General features: G+C 43.0%; 1 protein-coding gene across 4 annotated transcripts in view; it reads right to left on the minus strand.

Moving 5' to 3' along the window:
• Positions 1 to 19383, minus strand: part of APP (amyloid beta precursor protein) — a 313107-nt gene that overhangs the window by 130642 nt on the left and 163082 nt on the right. For all 4 annotated transcript variants that reach the window (XM_089773561.1, XM_089773560.1, XM_089773555.1 and 1 more), the window contains exon 6: positions 4360 to 4562. In XM_089773561.1, the coding sequence (XP_089629687.1) occupies positions 4360 to 4562 (203 nt within the window). The remainder of the gene's footprint in view (positions 1 to 4359; positions 4563 to 19383) is intronic.

The following is a 19383-nucleotide window of genomic DNA, read 5'->3' on the forward strand; positions in this document are numbered from 1 at the left end:
CAAGTTAGGAGAGGAACAATGTTGCTTACCAACAACCATGGTGAAGGAAAACAGAAATAGAATCACATAGAATTACACATCATGGGAGATTGGAGTTTTTCCACCAGTCAGTCAATCCTAGAAAAAACTCCCCGAGACCTGGGCATCTCACTGTTGTTTCCTGGTTCTGAAACAATTTATTGTATAGTAAAGCAGTGATATCAGCAGAACTAGGGCTGATCTGAGGTTTATGACTGGTTTCAAAGCAGGGGGTGCCTTTCCATACTCTCTTTAAATAAAGAAAAACTGCTAAAAACACAGATTTAAAATACGCTTGCCTCAGGACATATGAAATAATTGATTGCAATCTGTCAGGGTGTAATGGCTAAGTGGTTTAGACCCTGATGACAAACCTGATGGCTGTGGATTTCATTCTTATTGAATCAATAAATCTCTCTCTCCGTCTAGTTCACCCAGATGCAAAATGGTACCTGATGCATTGCATTACGATAGCCAGACCATGATGTTGGTCACATCAGTCCCTTGTGTACAACTAGCTAGGAAACAGATGTTCCTTACCTGTGTTGGCCCAATGAGCTAGTGGGTCAGGAAACTTTCATGCGATCTGGCATTTTCCAGACAAGACTAAAATTGTTCTGCTCCTGATGGTTGGAAATATATCTGTGAGCTGTTTTGCTCTGGGTATTTTGGTCATCACTAGTTAAAACATGCTTAGGGATAAGAAAGAGCATGACACATTGAAACTACAGCAGAAAGCATAAATTTTATCACCACAATCCTCAATTTATAGTGCATGCTTTGTTTATTTAGGGTTTGGTCAACTGCCCATTAGCATCAATGGGAGTCAGACCATTTATTTGGTTAGGCTTTGCATCTCCCATTATTGGAAGAGTTTAATTTATGGCTTGAGAAGAAAACCAGCTTCCAGTGATATGAGGTAGGACAAAGAACATCTATAAAACATGAAAAACTTTGTCTCATACTTTTTAATACTAGTGGATCTATTAACAATTATGTCTTCAGCGAGTATGAGGAAGAACTGGATGTGCAATCAGCAGGGAGAGTATATACTACTGGGGGAATTTTGTGCCATGGTGTACGTGCAGAATTCATGTCCCCTGCAGAATCCTCCATCTCCCAAAGACTAACACTTTCTGGCAAGGAGCTGCAGGGCAACCAGCTCTATGCCAGAGTAGCCGGTCACCTATCTGGAGGGTGCTGAGGTACTTTCCACAACATCCTGCCTGTGAGGCTAGGTGAGGAGGCACAGGATATGGAGGGGATAGACAGAGAAGTGCAGTGTTCAGGGGCACATGGGACAGGAGTGAAGCGAGGGCGTGGAGTCAGACACAGATGAGGGAAGGGGGTGGCAGAATGGTGGTACAGGGACATATGAGGACAAGGTGGATGTGCCTCACTAAATGGAAGTGGGTCTATGTGGGGGAGGCTCCCTAACTCCCTAACAAACCTTGTCCTTGTGTCTACGCCCCCAAAAACCTGTTCTATACATCTTCTCTCACACTCAACAACCCTCCAGATTCACTACCAGGTTCCTGCCCAGCAATTACTTTCCTCTTCCTTAGCTCCTCCATTTCCCCTGAATCCCACAAGGTTTCTGCACTGCCTCTGAGGGGTGCAGGAAACACAGGTCTGTACTGTAGTTTAAATGAAATATTGCTCAAAGCTCTGTATTAATATGCCCAGTAAGGAATCTATCAACAAAAATTTCCTGAATCTGTTTTATACATACTTTCAGATAGATATTTTGAAATAAAGTTGCAAAAAAACATGAAACTAGTGTGACTATATCAGATTATTCTGACAACTAAGATAAGGAATGTTAAAATACTGTGCGCAAGAGCTTTAATTTTTTGGCACAGATTTTTCCCCATAAGTATAAATTTCACTGCCCTAGTCCTTTGGACAAGTGATCTAAGTTTTACTTGTAACCAAAATCACTAGTCAGCCACCCATGCCAAAGAAGTCCCACCTACAAAGGTTCTCAAATGTCTTTCTTAGCATGGACCACATCTTAGTAGAAGAAGTCTCTCAGACTTTCCCCCTTCCTATTTGAAATCATGGGGATTAGCTATCCTTCCATGTGTGATATTATAATATTCCTTTGTCAATCCTCAACATGTCCTAGTAAACGTCTCCATTTCTTAATGTATATTCACTTCTTTGGCCACTGTCAGAAGACAGGATACTGAGATAGATGGACTGTGGTCTGACACAGTATGGCCGTTCTTATGTTCTCAATATATTTTACTAGCGGGAAACAAGGAGATGAACTTACACCATGAGAAAATACAGCTCTCTGCAGACCACCAGTTATTGGCCTGCAGACCACTCCATTAGAATTTTGCTTCAGGAGAACAACTCTAGTCTCAGAGCTCAGAAACACCTGACACACAATTTGACGATGAAAATTTAGGAATCTCAATGAAATAATCAGGGGTAGCTATCTACAGCACCAACACTATGCAAAGAATTTGGTACAAATAATAGTCCTATCAAGAGAGTCCTCATATTTAAAGAGATATGAGGATGCTGAAGGTCAGATGGAATGAGGTGCCTCAGGAGAGCTGCACAAGGAATCTGGCTCCAAACCTGATTACACTAGATTTGCCTGCAGCCAAACTCTTGCCTTCATGATACATCAATTTTATCAATTCTATATGCAATTATCTTTAGGCTGTTAAAACCAGCCCCACTGAATGTCATGCTTTAGCTAGTAAATGTTTATATGTGGCAGTCTACTTTCATATAAAATTCAGTGTGTTTCTTCACCTTTTTCATAGCTTATTTTCACATTAAACATACTAATCGCCTGAAGACTGAACATCTTAAGCTCTTGGAAATTTCAGCTTCGGTAAAAGTCATACTGTAACTAATTTGTTCTCATTTCAACTCATCACAAATCCCATTAAAGTGAAGTGTATCTTTTAAAATATTCATTTACCAGTGAGAATAGGTTGAGTCATCCTTGGGTAGTAAGCGCTCACATACAGTTAAGTAGTTTAAAAATTTAAACTGGGATTTTTACTTTTGTCTCACATGGGCTCTCCAGTGGCTGAACTGCAGACTTAGGAGACCGAGTCAGGATAAACAAGAGCTTTTTCTGCCTAAGCAGAAATCCCTTGCAAATCAATTTTACTCAAACATCAATTAATTTTATCAAAGAACTCGCCTGATACAGGTGCTGTTCTCCCCACCACCAAACACCATAAACATCAGCCAACTGGGCAGAACAACCCTGGGGAAGGGACAGGAAGGTCAGTGTAGGCTTTTGTAAGATACAAGGATCTGGGTCCTTCAATTCCAATAGCAACTGGTAAGGACTACCAAGGGAACCAGGACTGAGATGTACATGTTAGTGCCTCTGTTGCCATTTCATTTGACATTTTGTTTCTGCATGTGTTAAGTTGCAACTCCTTCCATTTTAGCTCCTAGAAACTATGTTTTTTCCTGTCTTTGACCTGTCTCTCACCTCTTAGGAGGCAGAAGATCACCATGAAGACATTTAATAAGTACAATGGTACCAAGGGGATGAGCAATATAGAAAAATAATACCTGCATTATATAATCATTACACCATGAGGAATCATTACACCATAGTTTCAAATCATATAGAAATCTAGGAAAAGCTCCTTTAAAGAATAAATTGTACAAGAGGAAGAGAAAAAATTCTACCATAATTTTGACTGTCAAATTGCCTATGGACAAGCTAATAATCAAATTTGTTTAAAAATTTGTTTTAATGAAACAATATAGAAGATTATAAAAATGGAGTACTATTTTAAAGTCTATTTTAACCCATTTATGCTATTTGTTACTTTTCCCCCCACAGACAACAATACATTATAATTTTATTTATAATTATGTGTAATCTGTAACCATACACTAAATCAAATATAGGATTAAAAAATTATTATTTGCTTATTATTGAGAAATGCTAGGCATAAAAAAAGCCACAAATCTGAATAAAATAGTTAACCAGAAAATGTTGATGTAAGACAGTATCCTACCTAATAATGCTTTCTAACACATTTTCCACTTTATATCAACATTCCATTTTCTTTCACAACAAATGTTTCATCAGCATACAACACTGTTTTTTCTCATATAATTTACTACACTATTTATGAAAATAATCTCAATGAAATATGTGGCAATCGCTATCCATGTATCTTAAGATTAGATAGAAAAGGGAAAAACTTGCAAATCATATAAAGGCAAAGCATAATGATGTAGCAACTTAGGATATTTTGCTGTTTGGAACATTTTTAGTAGTAAAGGGCAAATACACACCAGTACGATCTATTCCCCAGACGTCAAATTAAACAAACATTAATTTACCTCTAACAACCTCTTCTACAGATTCTGTAGTTGTGGTGGTTGTGGTAGCAATGCTTGTAGTTCTTTCTGTGGCCTCTTCGTACTGTTCCTCTGCCTCTTCTTCAATCTCATCACCATCATCATCGTCGTCATCCGCATCTTCATCTTCCACATCTGCTACCTCTTCCTCTTCCTCTGGCTGCTCTTCTACTACCTTGTCATCACTGAAAGAACCAATGGATTTTGTTGAATCACCCACATAGCACCTTCTAAGATGAGAAATCTGACAATGGTTTATTCAGAATCTCGTAGAAATGTGACAAAGAGGCCCCCTCGCAAAAAGTAAGCACCGGGACTCTGGAGAGCAATGCAGTGAGATTCAATAAATATTTAAAAAATGAAACAGTAACACGAGATAAGCATGGACTTATTCCGCTCATAGCACAGCAGGATGCCAGTACGGAGTCCCTGTGCATACATTAGAAGGTGGAAAGGCATATTAACCATACAAGACTTCTTGCAACTGATTAACGTCTTTGGGGGGGGGAATTGAGTTTTATACTTCTCTTGGAAGTCAGAGTAGGTTTGCACTGCAGTTCTGTAAAATGACTGAGTTAGGTTCAAACAGATGAATGAAGTCAATGGCAACAATTACACACCCCAGATCATAATGAGTAATTTGATTATCATCATCAAAAAATGACAGAGGACTGATAACAATCAACTTATTTAAACTCATATACCATTATTTGTGTTCTGTTAGCTCCTATTATGCGCTAGATGCTGTTCAAACACATATGACGACACAGGACAAAAATATAAACCATTAGAATGCAGGGTTCGTACACACAGGAACAATCTGGCAAATTAATCCAAATTATCAAAAGGGTATGAATTTGAAGTGGATTAGTTAAACAACATTAAATCCCAGTGTGGATGCTGTTATTCAGAATTAAAGTGGTTTTTATTCTGTTTAGCTTAATTCACTTTGGTGCTCAGGTGGAACAAAGTTTCTGAATCACAGCCACGATAGGTTCTCTTGTTTAAAGCACAAGGTAAGCTGTAGTGTGTTAGGTTCAATCCATTGCCCACATTACATACTATGACCTTCCCACTCTGGAACAACCTACCCATTTAGTAATATGGGAAGAGCAGGGTTGTCCTGACCTCCTGACACCTGTTTGTGGTCTCCAGTTTTGAGAGATTTCCCCCCCCCCATTTCAAACACACACTGACATTTTCCATAATAAGGCTTCTATGGTTTCTGACTGTAGAGCTCTGAATAAGCATAAACACTAACGGAACAAACAAAGGAAAGCCAATTTAAGAAGGTGCAAGGAAAAGCACTATAAAAACCATTTACTGGAACAAATCCAAGATCTAGCTGTGTTTAGCTATATAAAAGCAATTCACTTTGCCATGTGAATACACAACATTTGGTTATTATATTTGCAGACCCCAAACTCAATTGTGTTTTTTTGGTTTAGAATGTCAAATAAATCTGACATCTGAACCTGTTGAAAAAAGTTATTGCTAGGCCAAGGTCATCTAAAAATATTTAGAGTGGTAAAGATATGTTCTGCATCTATCTCTTAAGATCATCAGTGGAAGTAGCACGTTTTTTATTTCTGTAGACACTTCATGAGAATGAAAAATCTACATAGCAGTTACTTGTAGTTGGGAACACAAATATTGAATTCTGTGTGAACAAACAAACAAACAAACAAGGTCTGGCTAGAGACATGTCCAGCTGTTTACCTGAAATTCAATTTCTGGAAAATAATTTTCTACTTCCTTGCATGACAATACACTTACATAGCCCTCATATGAGTGACATGCTCTCCTTTTACTTATATGTTTTGCTGGTTTCAAGCATTTGACTATACCACACATGTCCTCGGTTTGCTCTTAAATTCCTCTAACCCTCTAGACAACAGTGGATTCTCCTGTGTAAGAAGACTATTAGGACCAGGCATTTGCCTAAATGCTCTGATGGCTGGGACAATGGAGCTCCTGCAATTACTCTAAAAACCTGCAATGGTTAATATCCACTGCACTTTTATTACAAGAATATATATTTTTAGAAAGTTTAAGAAGGGTATAGTACTTCTGACAGGACTCTCTCTCAAGGGCACTGTGTCTAAGCACTGTTTTTATACCCCCACACACAAAGATTTTGAAGTGAATCATTCAGAAGAAAACAGAAGTACTGGCATGTGGTTACAGCATTTGGCTTTCTCAGATTGAATTTAAAATCTAAATGGTTTATTTTTGTTCTCCACAGTTCCTAGAAACTGCTGGCCTCTCACTGGAAGCACACAGCCATCCCGCGGAGATGTCCAATCTCACTGTAAAAATAGTTATTACTTTTTCAACCACTGTTGAAGATGTTGGAAATCCATATTCAAAGATGACACACAAGTCAATTTTATTATCAAATATACTGAGAACAGTGTGTTTCATATTCTTTACAGCAATGTGCTTATGAATATGAATATACATAACTGGAAAATGCTATATGCAAAATACTTCTTGTAAGGTATGATTTGAAAAGTTGTAATGTACTAAATATGATTTTCCCATTTGTGGGTATGTATCATTCCTGTATCTGAAGTTAGACACATGGGCTGTGTCTACACTGGCCACTTATTCCGGAAAATCAGACGCTTTTCCGGAATAGCTTGCCAGCTGTCTACACTGGCCCCTTGAATTTCCGGAAAAGCACTGACGATCTACTGTAAAATCATCAGTGCTTTTCCGGAAAAACTATGCTGCTCCCGTTCAGGCAAAAGTCCTTTTCCGGAAAACTGTTCCGGAAAAGGGCCAGTGTAGACAGCACAGATTTCGTTTCCGCAAAAAAGCCCTGATCGCGAAAATGACGATTGGGGCTTTTTTGCGGAAAAGCGTGTCTACATTGGCACGGACGCTTTTCCGGAAAAGCATCCTGCCAATGTAGACGCGTTTTTTCTGGAAATACTTATAACAGAAAACTGTTCCGTTTTAAGCATTTCCGGAAAATCATGCCAGTGTAGACGTAGCCATGAAGTATAAATCTGTTTTACTAATATAGACATGCTAAGTGAAGGACACTAAGGGCTCATCTAGATTACGCTAGCGTGTCAAACCCCTCCCCCTCTGGTCGAAAAGCCGCTCTTCCTCAAAAAAAAGAGGTTTACACGGCTTTTTGATAAGGGAGGGGTCACCGAAAAAGCTGCATCTAAACTACTTTCACTTTCCAAAGCTCCGCTTTCGAAAATGAGATCTGAAGAAGATATGCAAATTCCCACAGAATTTGCATATCCTCTTTCAACACTCTAGTGTAGTCTAAATGAGCCCTAAGGGTATCATGCTCACCTCAAGCTTTATGAAAACTGGCTTATGACTATGCATTACTCAAAGATGCTTTATGCAAAACAGGCCACATACCATATTTTTAAAGTTACAGTATGCTGAATCTGTATATCCTATTTTTGAGCATGCATCATATTATTTGTATGTGAAGTTAGGAATATGAAGTGTGAATCTGGTTTTAATTTTAAAAGTGCTAAATAGGGCCACTGATACTCTAGGAACTCAATGGCTCAGAACTCAACCCAAGGATCTGGGAACCGTTTTCTTTTCTTCAGCTGGCTTATGAAATTGCCTCTCCACCCTATGAGGAAGAAACCTGGAAACAATGAACTGTAGGGAAAGGGTGAAGGCAAAGCTCCTGGGCCCAGGTCAGAAAAAGATCAAGTCTGGTCTAGCATAAGAATAACCTGTTAGGATAAGAATTTTCATGTAACAAGTTTCTTACTGTATTAGAATTAGATAATGTCTTTTGTTTTTAACTTGGTAACTTACTTTGATCTGTTTTCACTTGCAATAACTTAAATCCTATTTTTTAAACTTAATAAAACACTTTTGTTTATTATCAAGCCTAGTGTAAATAATTGTTACCTAGGGGGAAGCAACCACTGTGCATCTTTCTTTCATTGATAAAGGGAGCAGATATCTTAATAAGCCTTTTCTGTGTAAAGCCTTTAAACGGGGTAAGACAGATTTATTTGCAGTTCTGGTCTCTTTTGAGGACTGGGTTCCTGGTGCTACCAGCGGCCTTATAACTGAGTCCTCCCAGAGCTGAGCTGGTTCAGCATGTGTGTTGCTCTGCAGGGGGAAGGTAATCCCCATTATGTGTTGGTTAGGGGAGACCAGAGCTTCTGGCCCAGCAAGACAGGGTGAAGGGGAGCCCTAGAGGGCAGGAAGGCAGACATCAATGGTTTGATCAGCACATCTGGAGAGACCCCTGAGGGGACTTCTGTGATCCACCCATCTTAAAGGGTATTTCAGAAAAGTGACGGCTCATTGATAAGGACAATGATCTGTAAATGGGTTTTGCTTTTCCTATGAGCAAGCCCATAGGAGGAGCTGAGAGTCCCCACAAGAATGTGTGTTTAGGTCACCTGATATGGATGGCAATCATCCATTTATTATTTTTCCATATGGAGGGAGAGAAGAGGCTTGCCAGCAAACAAAGCCTTCCTGCAGTCTACATAACTTATTTAAGAGGGAAGCCCTTGGAGGTGAGGTGGCCAGTCCTGATAACACTCATTTACCATCTAACACGTCTACTGGAAACATCTGAAGGACTGGGACCAGACTGAAGGCATTCCAGTCTGTGAAAGAGGATAATTAGAACAACTGTTAGGGTAAGGTATTACATTGGATGGATTACTTAATGTATTAAATGTAGATGCAGTAGTGTTGTTGTTTTTAATTTTCCTTAGTAACTTACTTTGTTCTGTATGCTATCACTTATGACCACTTAAATCCTACTTTTTATATATAACAAAATCACTTACGTTTTTTAATAAACCCAGTGTAAATCACTGTTACCTGAGAGTGAGGGAAGGCATCTGTGCATTTCTCTCTTTGCATAAGAAAGAGGGAAAACAACATTAGCTTACTATGTATACAAATGTATACAGAGTAAGATGGATTTATTCTGGGGTTCAGATCCCTTTGGGGCTGTGGACCTGGGTACTGAAATGAGTCCCTTTAACTGAGCCTTCCCAGCGCTAGCTGAGTGTTAGTGCTGCAGCAGGGTGGAGGGTTTGGCTCAGCAAGACAGAGTAAAGGGGGCACCCACAGGGCAGGAAGGTTGGCTTGGTGATATTTCAGCACATTAAATGACAGTCACAAGGGGATCTCAGGGATCTCTGTGACCAAACCCATCGCATACTTTCCTCAGATTACAGAAAGCCAAGAACTGGGAGTTGAAAAACCTAAATTTGTATGTTAATTTTGCTTATGGAGGATATATCTAAAAAGGAACTAAAAGTAACACTGAATATCTGAGTATACTCAGACTTGGGCTAAGTCTGCATATAACACAAGAACATAAACTGCATAGTATGAATATGCAACTATATCTTGCGACATGTTAAGCATATACTATAGATAATAATTAAAATAGTAACAGCACTGTTATATTAGGAATTAAAGGTAACATTGTTTCATGTATGCCTCAGATTCAACTGTGATAGCAGCACTGAATATATTACTGCCCCAGTACTAAGGGAGCATCCCCTCCACCCAGTAATGAAACTCCCAGAAATGCCAAGAAATAATAGCATCATAGTCTTTTACCACAAACCTGGAGTCCTATCACTTACACAGAGGTTGTCAACCTTTTTTGGACTCATGTCCCATCTGAGATTAAAAACAAAAAAACACAACAAAAAACTTGGAGCAGGGAGAACCCATATCTCCTAGTTGGGAACTGATGAATTAGGCTATAGAGGCAGAGTTTGTTCAGGTGCTATGCCAAACAGGTTAACACCTTGAGCTTTGGTATTTCAGTATGTATTTTTATTCACAGATGTGGACTTTGAACTAAATTTTGGTGCTTTCATCAGAGATGAGACTGCAGCGTACGCTTGGTAATGCCAACACCAAGTGCTGCTATTATAATGATGCTATGACAAATGAGGTATGTGGTCTTAACAGTTTCACTCCCAAGACAGCTCAAATGTTTTTATTGTTTTTCTGCGAAAAAAAAAAAAAACAGGGAAACAACCCTGGATAAATGAATTTTTGTTTAAAAAAAAAATCATGCTTGGTTTTATTGGATTGGCTTAACTGGCACTTAGTAGTACTGTATAGATAATTTCATATCACCCGTGTGATAGGCATCATAGGGTACACGTCTACACTTGCTCCCTAGTTTGAGCTAGGGATGCAAATGTAGCCAACTGAAATTGCTAACGAAGAGGGGATTTAAATATCTCGCGCTTCATTAGCATAATCTCACCCGCGTATTATTTCGTTCAACAGCTGATTCGAACCAGGAAGTGTGCTACAGGACACGTTAGTTTGAATCAGACCACTTGGTTCGAACTAATGTTACTTCTCAAAAAATGAGGAGTAATGTTCGTTCGAACCAAGGGGTTTGATTCGAACTAACGCATCCTGGAGCACACTTCCTGGTTCGAATCAGCTGGCGAGCGGAATAGCGCGCAGGCAAGATTATGCTAATGAAGTGCGGGATATTTAAATCCCCGCTTCATTAGCGATTTCGGCCGGCTACATTTGCATCCCTAGCTCAAACTAGGGAGCAAGTGTAGACGTACCCTCATAGCACAAGACCTACAATCTGTGCTGAGGAATTACCGATGTTAAGACCCAATTCTGCAACTTCTTCCATGTGTGGCAGATTCCTGAATCCACCCCGAGCCTCACTGACTTCAATGGGCTCTGTCAGTGCACAGGGATTCCACCCATGCAGGAAGCAGATCAGCCATGGTTAATTTCTGATGATGGAATAGCTCAATAACAATAGGATGAGATCAGGTGTAACGACAAGTTGGATTATAGCGAAAGTTACGTAGTCGCTTGAAAATGGGGCAGCACAACATAGTTTTAAAAAGTGTGTGCATGTTTATGTGTGTATCTGTTTCTGACAATATCACAGTAAACATGAGTGATTATGAGAGGTCTGAATAAGTGAACTATGACTAGCTCTCAAATGGATGAGGTTAAATTCCAACTTTATGGACTACAACTTATTCAGTGCACAACTTATATTGCCAGCTTCTTTATCTTAGTCATGGTAAATATTCCTATTTCTCTGATATTACATCCTAAAATTGGCATCAGAGTTTCCCACTATTCTAATATATCCATCACCTTAGTTCAACTTACATCATGAACGAAAGTATTTACAGAAGGCAGTGGAGAGAAACATATTTGTACCTAAAAAATAATGAATACAGGCAGTCCCCGGGTTACATGGATCCGACTTACATCGGATCCCTACTTACAAACGGGGTGAGGCAACCCCGCACTAGCTGCTTCCCCCCAGCAGACCAGGGAGACGCGAAGCTAGCGCCCCACCTCCCTGCCCCCCAGCAGACCAGGGAGATGCAGAGCGGCTTTTCTCAGCAGACACCTCAGCTTGAGAATAAAGGACTGAGGGAAGTGAGGTGTGGCAGAATAAAACCGAGCTCTGGAGAAATGTTTGGCTAGAGTTTCCCCTACAAAATGTACCAGTTCCGACTTACATACAAATTCAACTTAAGAGCAAACCTACAGTCCCTATCTTGTACGTAACCCGGGGACTGCCTGTAGTCTGGAAGTACTTTAAAGACTAACAAAATATGTAGTTGGTATCATGAGCTTTCTTGGGCACAGCCCACTCGTCTGAAGAAGTGGTCTGTGCCCATGAAAGCTCATGGTACCATCTACATGTTTTGTTTATCTTTAAAGTGCTACCAGACTATTTGTTGTTAAGTTTGTCCTGTACAGACTCATTTGGCTACCCCCTGAAATATTTGTACTTATCAGATCTCTATGTTTTATTTAACATTAGAGGGCGGCACCCCCTGCTCACTACACTCGCCAACCCACCTCTTTCTGGGGGTAGGCAGCCCTGATTCTCTCCGATCCAGCCTCTGGGCAGTACAGACCCTGCCAGCTCCACTCTCCCCACATCTGCTAGGGGTGCTGTGCCTTGCCAGCCACAGCTCTCTCCCTTCAGCTGCTGCTGGGTTGGGGCGAGGAGGAAGAGGAGAGGGAGCCACTTCAAGGCCTCACTAGCCCTGGATCTCTTCCCCCAGCTGCCAGGGGTGGCCAGGCCAAGACCGGGCCAGCCCCGGCTCAGGCAGCCTTCGCTCTCCTTGCACCCCTTGCTGCTGGGCAGAGCCAAGGCCACACTAGCCTCGGCTCCAAGGCCAAAGCTATGCCAGCTATCCCCAGCCACCGGGGAGGGGAGAGAGTCTACTCCCATGCTCTCTCCCTGGCCATTGGGGTCGGTGGGGGATCGCTCCAAGGCTTCGCCAGGCCCCACGCTCTCCCCCCGCCTGCTGAGCATTGGGGGGGTGGGGGGGGCGGAAGGGGGAGGCTATGGCGCAGCAGCTGAGCACTGGGGAAAGGGGAGGGAAGGAGGCGGCAGATGGGAGGCAAGAGTGAGCGATGACTGCACTCTGTTGTCCCACAGGAAATTTTTTTTTTTTTTTTTTTGAGAGAGAGAGAGAGATATGAAGCATACTTCATGATGTTTTTGCATTTTACTGCTTTGCTGACTCAGTCTTGTTGCTTTTGGAACCCTCATCCTTCAACATCTGTTTCTGTGTACTCCCTTGATATTATCTCAGCCAGGTTTTCAGTAGCACCACAGACTACAACAGCTAGTTTACAAGATATTGTTGACATTTTGACTTAACATACTACTGATGGTGATGACAGGATTTTCAGAGGCAGTTCAAGACATTACTTGATCTACTGGCAAGTTCACATATTTGTGAAGCCTTATATCATTATCTAAATTTTACAGTGAAGCAGAAAGCAACAGGGATAAATGGCTAGACATGAATATGTTTTTGAAAATACCTACAATGTTCACAAAATCAACAGTAATGTCTCACATTCTCATGTCAACAAATAAGTTGCAGTAATTAGGGATAGTAATTTGGATTAACAACACACATGGGAGCTTAACTGCAGCCGTGACCTGTTTCAAACTCCTTACACCAGGAATATTAAAAATCATTTTCTCACCATGGAAACATTTCTGTTCAGAAGCACCACAGAAGTAAACTGGATCTTAATGTGAATCATCTCTCCCCCACTTACTGTACTGTTAAACAGGATATGATTAAGAGGTACTACAGTAATAGGACTAATTCTCATGGAAATAGAAACCATTTCAGGCAAATCCATGAGATAAGCAATTCTATTTGTATCTCTGTTTTAAATAAAAACACATTTTAGGTCTAATGGACTAATCTCTGCCCTCAAACATGAAGATGTGTAAGTCCCACAAATGTGCATCTTTGAAAGTTTCCAAAGCCAGAATTTATTTTAACCCACAGATATATACTGACTTTCAGCATGTTTTTTTTTTAAATCCACCACTTTGCTAGGATCTAAAACAAACTCTCACTTTAGTTGATATTTTTATTTATGCCTCAGCAGTTGTGGCAAATTCTGCTTCAAGGTTTCTATTTCTGCCACAAAGATTTTCAGGGTAATATTTGGCAAAAAGTTTAAATCAAGAATTAACATTTAAAGTTACTGTTTTAAACTCACAAAGAGGTTACAGTTTAGTCACAATTCTGTCAGATACCAAATTTAGCAAGATGTTTAACTGGATAAAAAAAAATGGTTTAAACAAGGTATTTTAAAATGTGAAAAGCAATGAGCCCATAAGAATTCCATTGTGTGAACCAATAAGAATCAACTTGATTTGGGGGGGGGGGGGGGAAGCAAAAAGTACAAATATAAAATATGATTAAAAAGAAAATGTTTAAATCAAGATTTCTGCTTGATTTAAAAATGATTACGATTAGTGATTTAAATCACTGCCCAACTTTATACTGCAAAAGTTCAAGACAAAAAATCACATCAAATACTTTTGTATACACCCCACATAAAATCCCATCAGTTCTGCAACGTTCTGGAGTACACTGAGTGTAAGCATGAAAAAAAATCAGATGAGCTGGTCCATACCACTGGGATGAAGTGGGTTTTACCCATGAATGTCCTATATATGTGTTAGTCTCTAAGGTGCCACAAGACTGTTCATTGTTTTCAAAGTTACAGACTAACACCACTAAAGCTCTGAGCCTTTTTACAATAATTGAGAGTAATACTACAGCCAGCCAGTAGAGGGAGATGGGGCACAGTTTTTGTCAGTGGGTTCCACAGATGCTATTTGCTAGCAGAACAATGTTGAGACTCAGGAACCTTTATTCTCTAACTGTTCTCTGATGGTTTCACAAGCCTGAACCCTTCTGCTTCCATTCAGTCTCTCTCTGTTCCAGTCTCTCCACACTCTCTGGTTCTAGTTTTTCCACTCAGCCCGTGGCCCACAGTGCGGTCTGGGTTTACATGGGGCTCAACACACAGCCCAGGGGTAGGATCCTTTGAACATGGCCCCCACTGGGAACACGCTTCACAACAGCAAGCAGTTTCCCAGGCAGAGTGGGGGCATTGAAAGACACAAGTGGATGGGCTGGCTGGAACAGACTTGTACAGAGTGTTGGCGTTTCTAGTTCCTAGGGAGGAGGTGCCAGGAGCGCCAGGGCATTGTGGTAAGTACTGGCTGCTTAGCCTTGTGGGCAGAGCCTGAGAGGTGCTGACTGGCTCGCACTGGCCACATTTGGGTCTGGTGCCACAGCTTACGGCTTAATATTTGTATTCATGCCCATCAGTGTGAAAGAAGCTATTTGCATATATATTTGCATGTACAGGCAGTCCCCAACTTACGTCGGATCCGCACTTACGTCGGATCCGCACTTACGAATGGGGCTTTCTCGCCCCGGAGGTCGAGGTAGCGGATTGCTACCTGCGAGCTCCGGGGCGAGAAAGCCCCGTTCGTAAGCTGCTCCGGTGCCCCTGGTCTGCTGGAGACCGTCTCCAGCAGACCAGGGGCACCGGGCGGGTTCCCGCGCTTCTGAGGCTTTGCCAGAGCAAAGCCTCAGAAGCGCGGGAACCGCTGCTGCTGCAGCTTGAGACCCGGTGCCTGTGGTCTGCTGGGGACGGTCCCCAGCAGACCATAGGCACCGGGACTGAAGCCGCAGCCGCGGGGGGGGGGAGGGGTCCCCCGCCTCTGAGACTTTGCCAGAGCAAAGCCTCAGAGGCGCTGCACCCCGCTGCCGCTGCTGCTCTGCTCCCCGTGTCCCTGGTCTGCTGGGGGGGGGGGGGGGGGCGCGGATAGTGTGCCCCCCCCCAGCAGACCAGGCTTTTGTTTTGGACCCTGGAGCAGAGCAGCTGGGGCGCTGCGGATTGGTCCTGCAGCACCCGCTCTGGGCACTACTGGACCAACCCGGCAGCACCCCAGTTGCTCTGCCCCAGGTCCTGATTCAGCCACTGCTGGTCAGTTTCAGCAGTGGCTGAATCAGGACGCCTGGGGCAGAGCAGCTGGGGTGCTGCTGGGTTGGTCCAGTAGCGCCGAGGGGTGCTACTGAAGCAACCCAGCAGCACCCCAGCCGCTCTGCCCCAGGCGTCCCCAAGTCAGCCGCTGCTGAAACTGACCAGGGCTGACTACAGGAAGCCCGAGGCAGAGTTGCTCTGCCCCAGGCTTCCTGGAATCAGCGCTCATCAGTTTCAGCAGCAGCTGACTTGGGGACGCTTGGGGTTCTTAAGTTGAATCTGTATGTAAGTCAGAACTGGCGGTCAGTTTCAGCAGCGACTGAATCTGGACGCCAGTTCCGACTTACATACAGATTCAACTTAAGAACAAACCTACAGTCCCTATCTTGTACGTATCCCGGGGACTGCCTGTATATGCAACTACACTTAAGTTGCGGCCCCAGGCATGTGCTGTGAGTATCATTGTGGCCCCCAGGGCTTCCAAAGTTGTGTAGAACTGCACTAGACCATCCTTATCTCTCATCCCAATCATCTACTAATGACTCCTAGGAAAAGTACACTTTAGAACTCTTAGCTACTCACTCTTGTCCCATTTTCTATGGCCTCTTGTCCCAGCCTATTCTACAGGCTCTCTCTCTCTGAACTTCAGTCAAGATGTTGCTTTTCCTTCTCCTCCTCTTGGCTGCCTGGATGCCAGTAAGGGGTCAGTCGGGAGCACAGAAAAGGCAGTCTCTTTTCTGTGTCCCATCCCTGGTGCAAAGGGTCCGACAGAATCGATTTCATGGAAAGCCCTGTTCAGCGTCTGCACCTCTGGGTTGGAGCATGTTCATTGTGGACAGGTTCCTTCTGAGAATCTAGCTCCATATTCTAACAAGTCTTTCCTAAGCATTCGTGACCTGAGGCATTTCAAAGGCTTGCAAACAGAGCCTTGTGCGTATACAAATTTATACCCACGGATGTGGAGATCTTTGCATATACATCAGTATCCAAGGAACCGCAGGGCTCTCCCAGGAACTGCAGCGGTGAAAGGAGAAGAATGTGGGGCCGCCACTTCCAGGAGCTCAGCACCCTGCACCAGCAGGTCCTCATCATGGCTTTACTACCCTTGCTCTATCCCTATTTCTTCCACACAGCTGTCTGCATCTCCCTACCAGGGTGTCCTGGGGAGCCCAATGTCTGCCTCAGGGGGCAGGGCTGGGGGTGGTACAGCCACACTACAGGAGCTGCCGGTGCAAGGTGCTAGCTCCTGGGAGCAGCAGCGAAAGGGGAAAAAATTAGAGCTTCTGCAGTTCTGCAGATAATGATTTATAGCCACAGATACAAATTTATATCTGCACAGGGCTCTACTTGAAAACTAGCCAAATCAGGGCAGTTTTTCCATGTCAAAGGCACATCTCCAATCCCAGGGAAACCTCATGGCCATACTCCATGTCTCTGCTCCCGAGCACAGATGGGCTAAAGCTTTTCAACCAAATGGTTTAAAAAAAAATTAACATGGGCAAAACTAATTTTCCCCTAACCCTGTTCTGCAAAACATCTGAACTGTTCTTTTGCTGAAGTTTTTCAAAAAAGTGCAGCCTGAAGCACATACCACATATGGAAAATTTCAGCCTCAATGAGTAGAGCTTCGATTAAGTTATAAGCAACCAAAACCAGTTTTATAATCAGCAATGTTGTGCAACCTTAACTATAGGCATTGCTAGTTGTGCTGCCTATACAGAACAAATAATGTATGCAATTATAAAACCCATAAATGGTGGTTATTGTGATATATTAATTAACCACAAGATAGAAGATGAGGCGCTTCATCACATCCCCCAAACCCAATCAATCTGGCATTTTATCTACTGTGACTACAGCATTTCCAGTTGTGTACCACTGTCTCTCCTATTTGACGAGTAACTTTTTATCAAAATTAATTTGTGAGTGTCTTTTTGTATTGCTTGCATCTGAAAGCAGTTCTTTTACTCTGATCTTTGTCAGAATCCTGAAAAGGATAAAGTGTCATATTTCTAAGCAGGAATGAAATTTTGAGAGTTCACATTTTAAAATGATGGACTGATTCAAAGTGCACTGAAGCCAACAGGCACATTTTCAGCTGACTCCAGTGGACTTTGGCTCAACCCCTAGAAGCATGTTAAGCAAACTATGTCACCCTTGACAACGAAATGTGTTAAGTTCAATTCTATTATGAATTCCCCTCTGCTGTCTCATGTATTACGTAATAATCTTCTGCCTTATTTGTACTTCAGTATTATTCTGCCATAAGTATGCATTTCTCATAGTGCACCAGAGTGAATGAACAGCACTGGCAGCGCAATTCTTCCCCTGCTCTTCTCTTAGAAGAGATTTTTAATTTGTTTTCTATTCCCAGAAAAAAGGCACTTAATTTTTTTGTGGGTTTTTCTGTCCTGTGCAACACAGCGCTAGCCCGAGGACATTAGTTCCAATTCATACATCACAAGAGCCACTTGCGTAGAATCACAGTCTGCATCTACACAGAGCTTTTACTTATATTTCTCACAATTTCATCAGCGCCAATTCAGCTCTGCTAAGGTCAGTCAACAATGCAAGTGCTAGTCATGGGTATTCTACTACTACACTCAAGGGAAATTGAAAAAGGCATAGACATAAGAAGGAAGGTAGCCACTTGGTTTACAGCAGAGCTCTCCCCCTTGCTGGCTCCAGGGGATGGTGCAATGGTGAGAGATTTTAACAAAAGCGTCACTTACCATGAAAAAGACCACAGGGATTATTTAGTACAGTGGTTCTCAACCTTTTTTACTTGCATTTCTGAATATCCATTATGCAAATAATTCATTATGCAAATAATGAATATTCAAACATGCAAATAAAATGTCACCAGCCTGCCAGAAGTTTGTGAATGGATTTGCCTATCCACAGTATAAAAATCCCCAGCCCCGAAAGCCCCCAAGTGTTAGCCCTAACTCCTAGAGCCCCCCCCACTACTCCTTCACTACCCCCCAGTGCCAGCCACTGACCCCAGAGTCCCCTGCATCCATCTCCTCCCAGCATCAACCTCTTGCTCTCAGAGACCACAGTGCCAGTCCCCCATCCAAAGGCCTCAGTGCCAGCCCCTGATCCTTAGAGCCACACCACCACCAGACATCCCAGTGCCAGCCTCCTGTTTCCAGAGCCCCACTACACCCAACTCCCTCTGACTCTCCCCAGTGCCAGCCCCCAGTCCCCAATATTAGCCCAGTGCCCCCCAATGCCAGCCCTGTCCCCTAGTCCCCTCACTACTAGCCCCGCCCCAGAGACCCCGAGCTCCCCACCCCGGACATCCAAGTGCCTCCCAGTGTCATCCCCCTGCCTCTTACAGCCCCCCACCTCTTAGAACTGCCCAGTACTAGCTCCACCTCCAGAGCCCCACAGTGTTAGTTTCAGCCCCCAGTGCCAACCCCGCCCCCCCTCACCTAGTCCTGCGCTGCTTCCCAGCCACCAGTGGCAGCTCTAAGGCTGCTGTGCCAGGCTCCACACGGCCCTCCCACAGTGCAGCAACCCACCCCTGCCCAGCACTGTTTGTCAGAGAGGTGGGGCAGGACATGCCTCTACCAAAAGTCATGGCGGGAGAAGAGGTGCTGGGCAGTGTACCCAAACCCTGGCCCCCAGAGCCGCCTCAGCCTGGCAACCAGTGGCCCATGGACCGGCGGTTGGGAACCGCTGATTAAG

The sequence above is a fragment of the Pelodiscus sinensis genome, chromosome 1 (assembly GCF_052426305.1).
Source record: "Pelodiscus sinensis isolate ZL-2025 chromosome 1, ASM5242630v1, whole genome shotgun sequence".
Classification (NCBI taxonomy): domain Eukaryota; kingdom Metazoa; phylum Chordata; order Testudines; family Trionychidae; genus Pelodiscus; species Pelodiscus sinensis.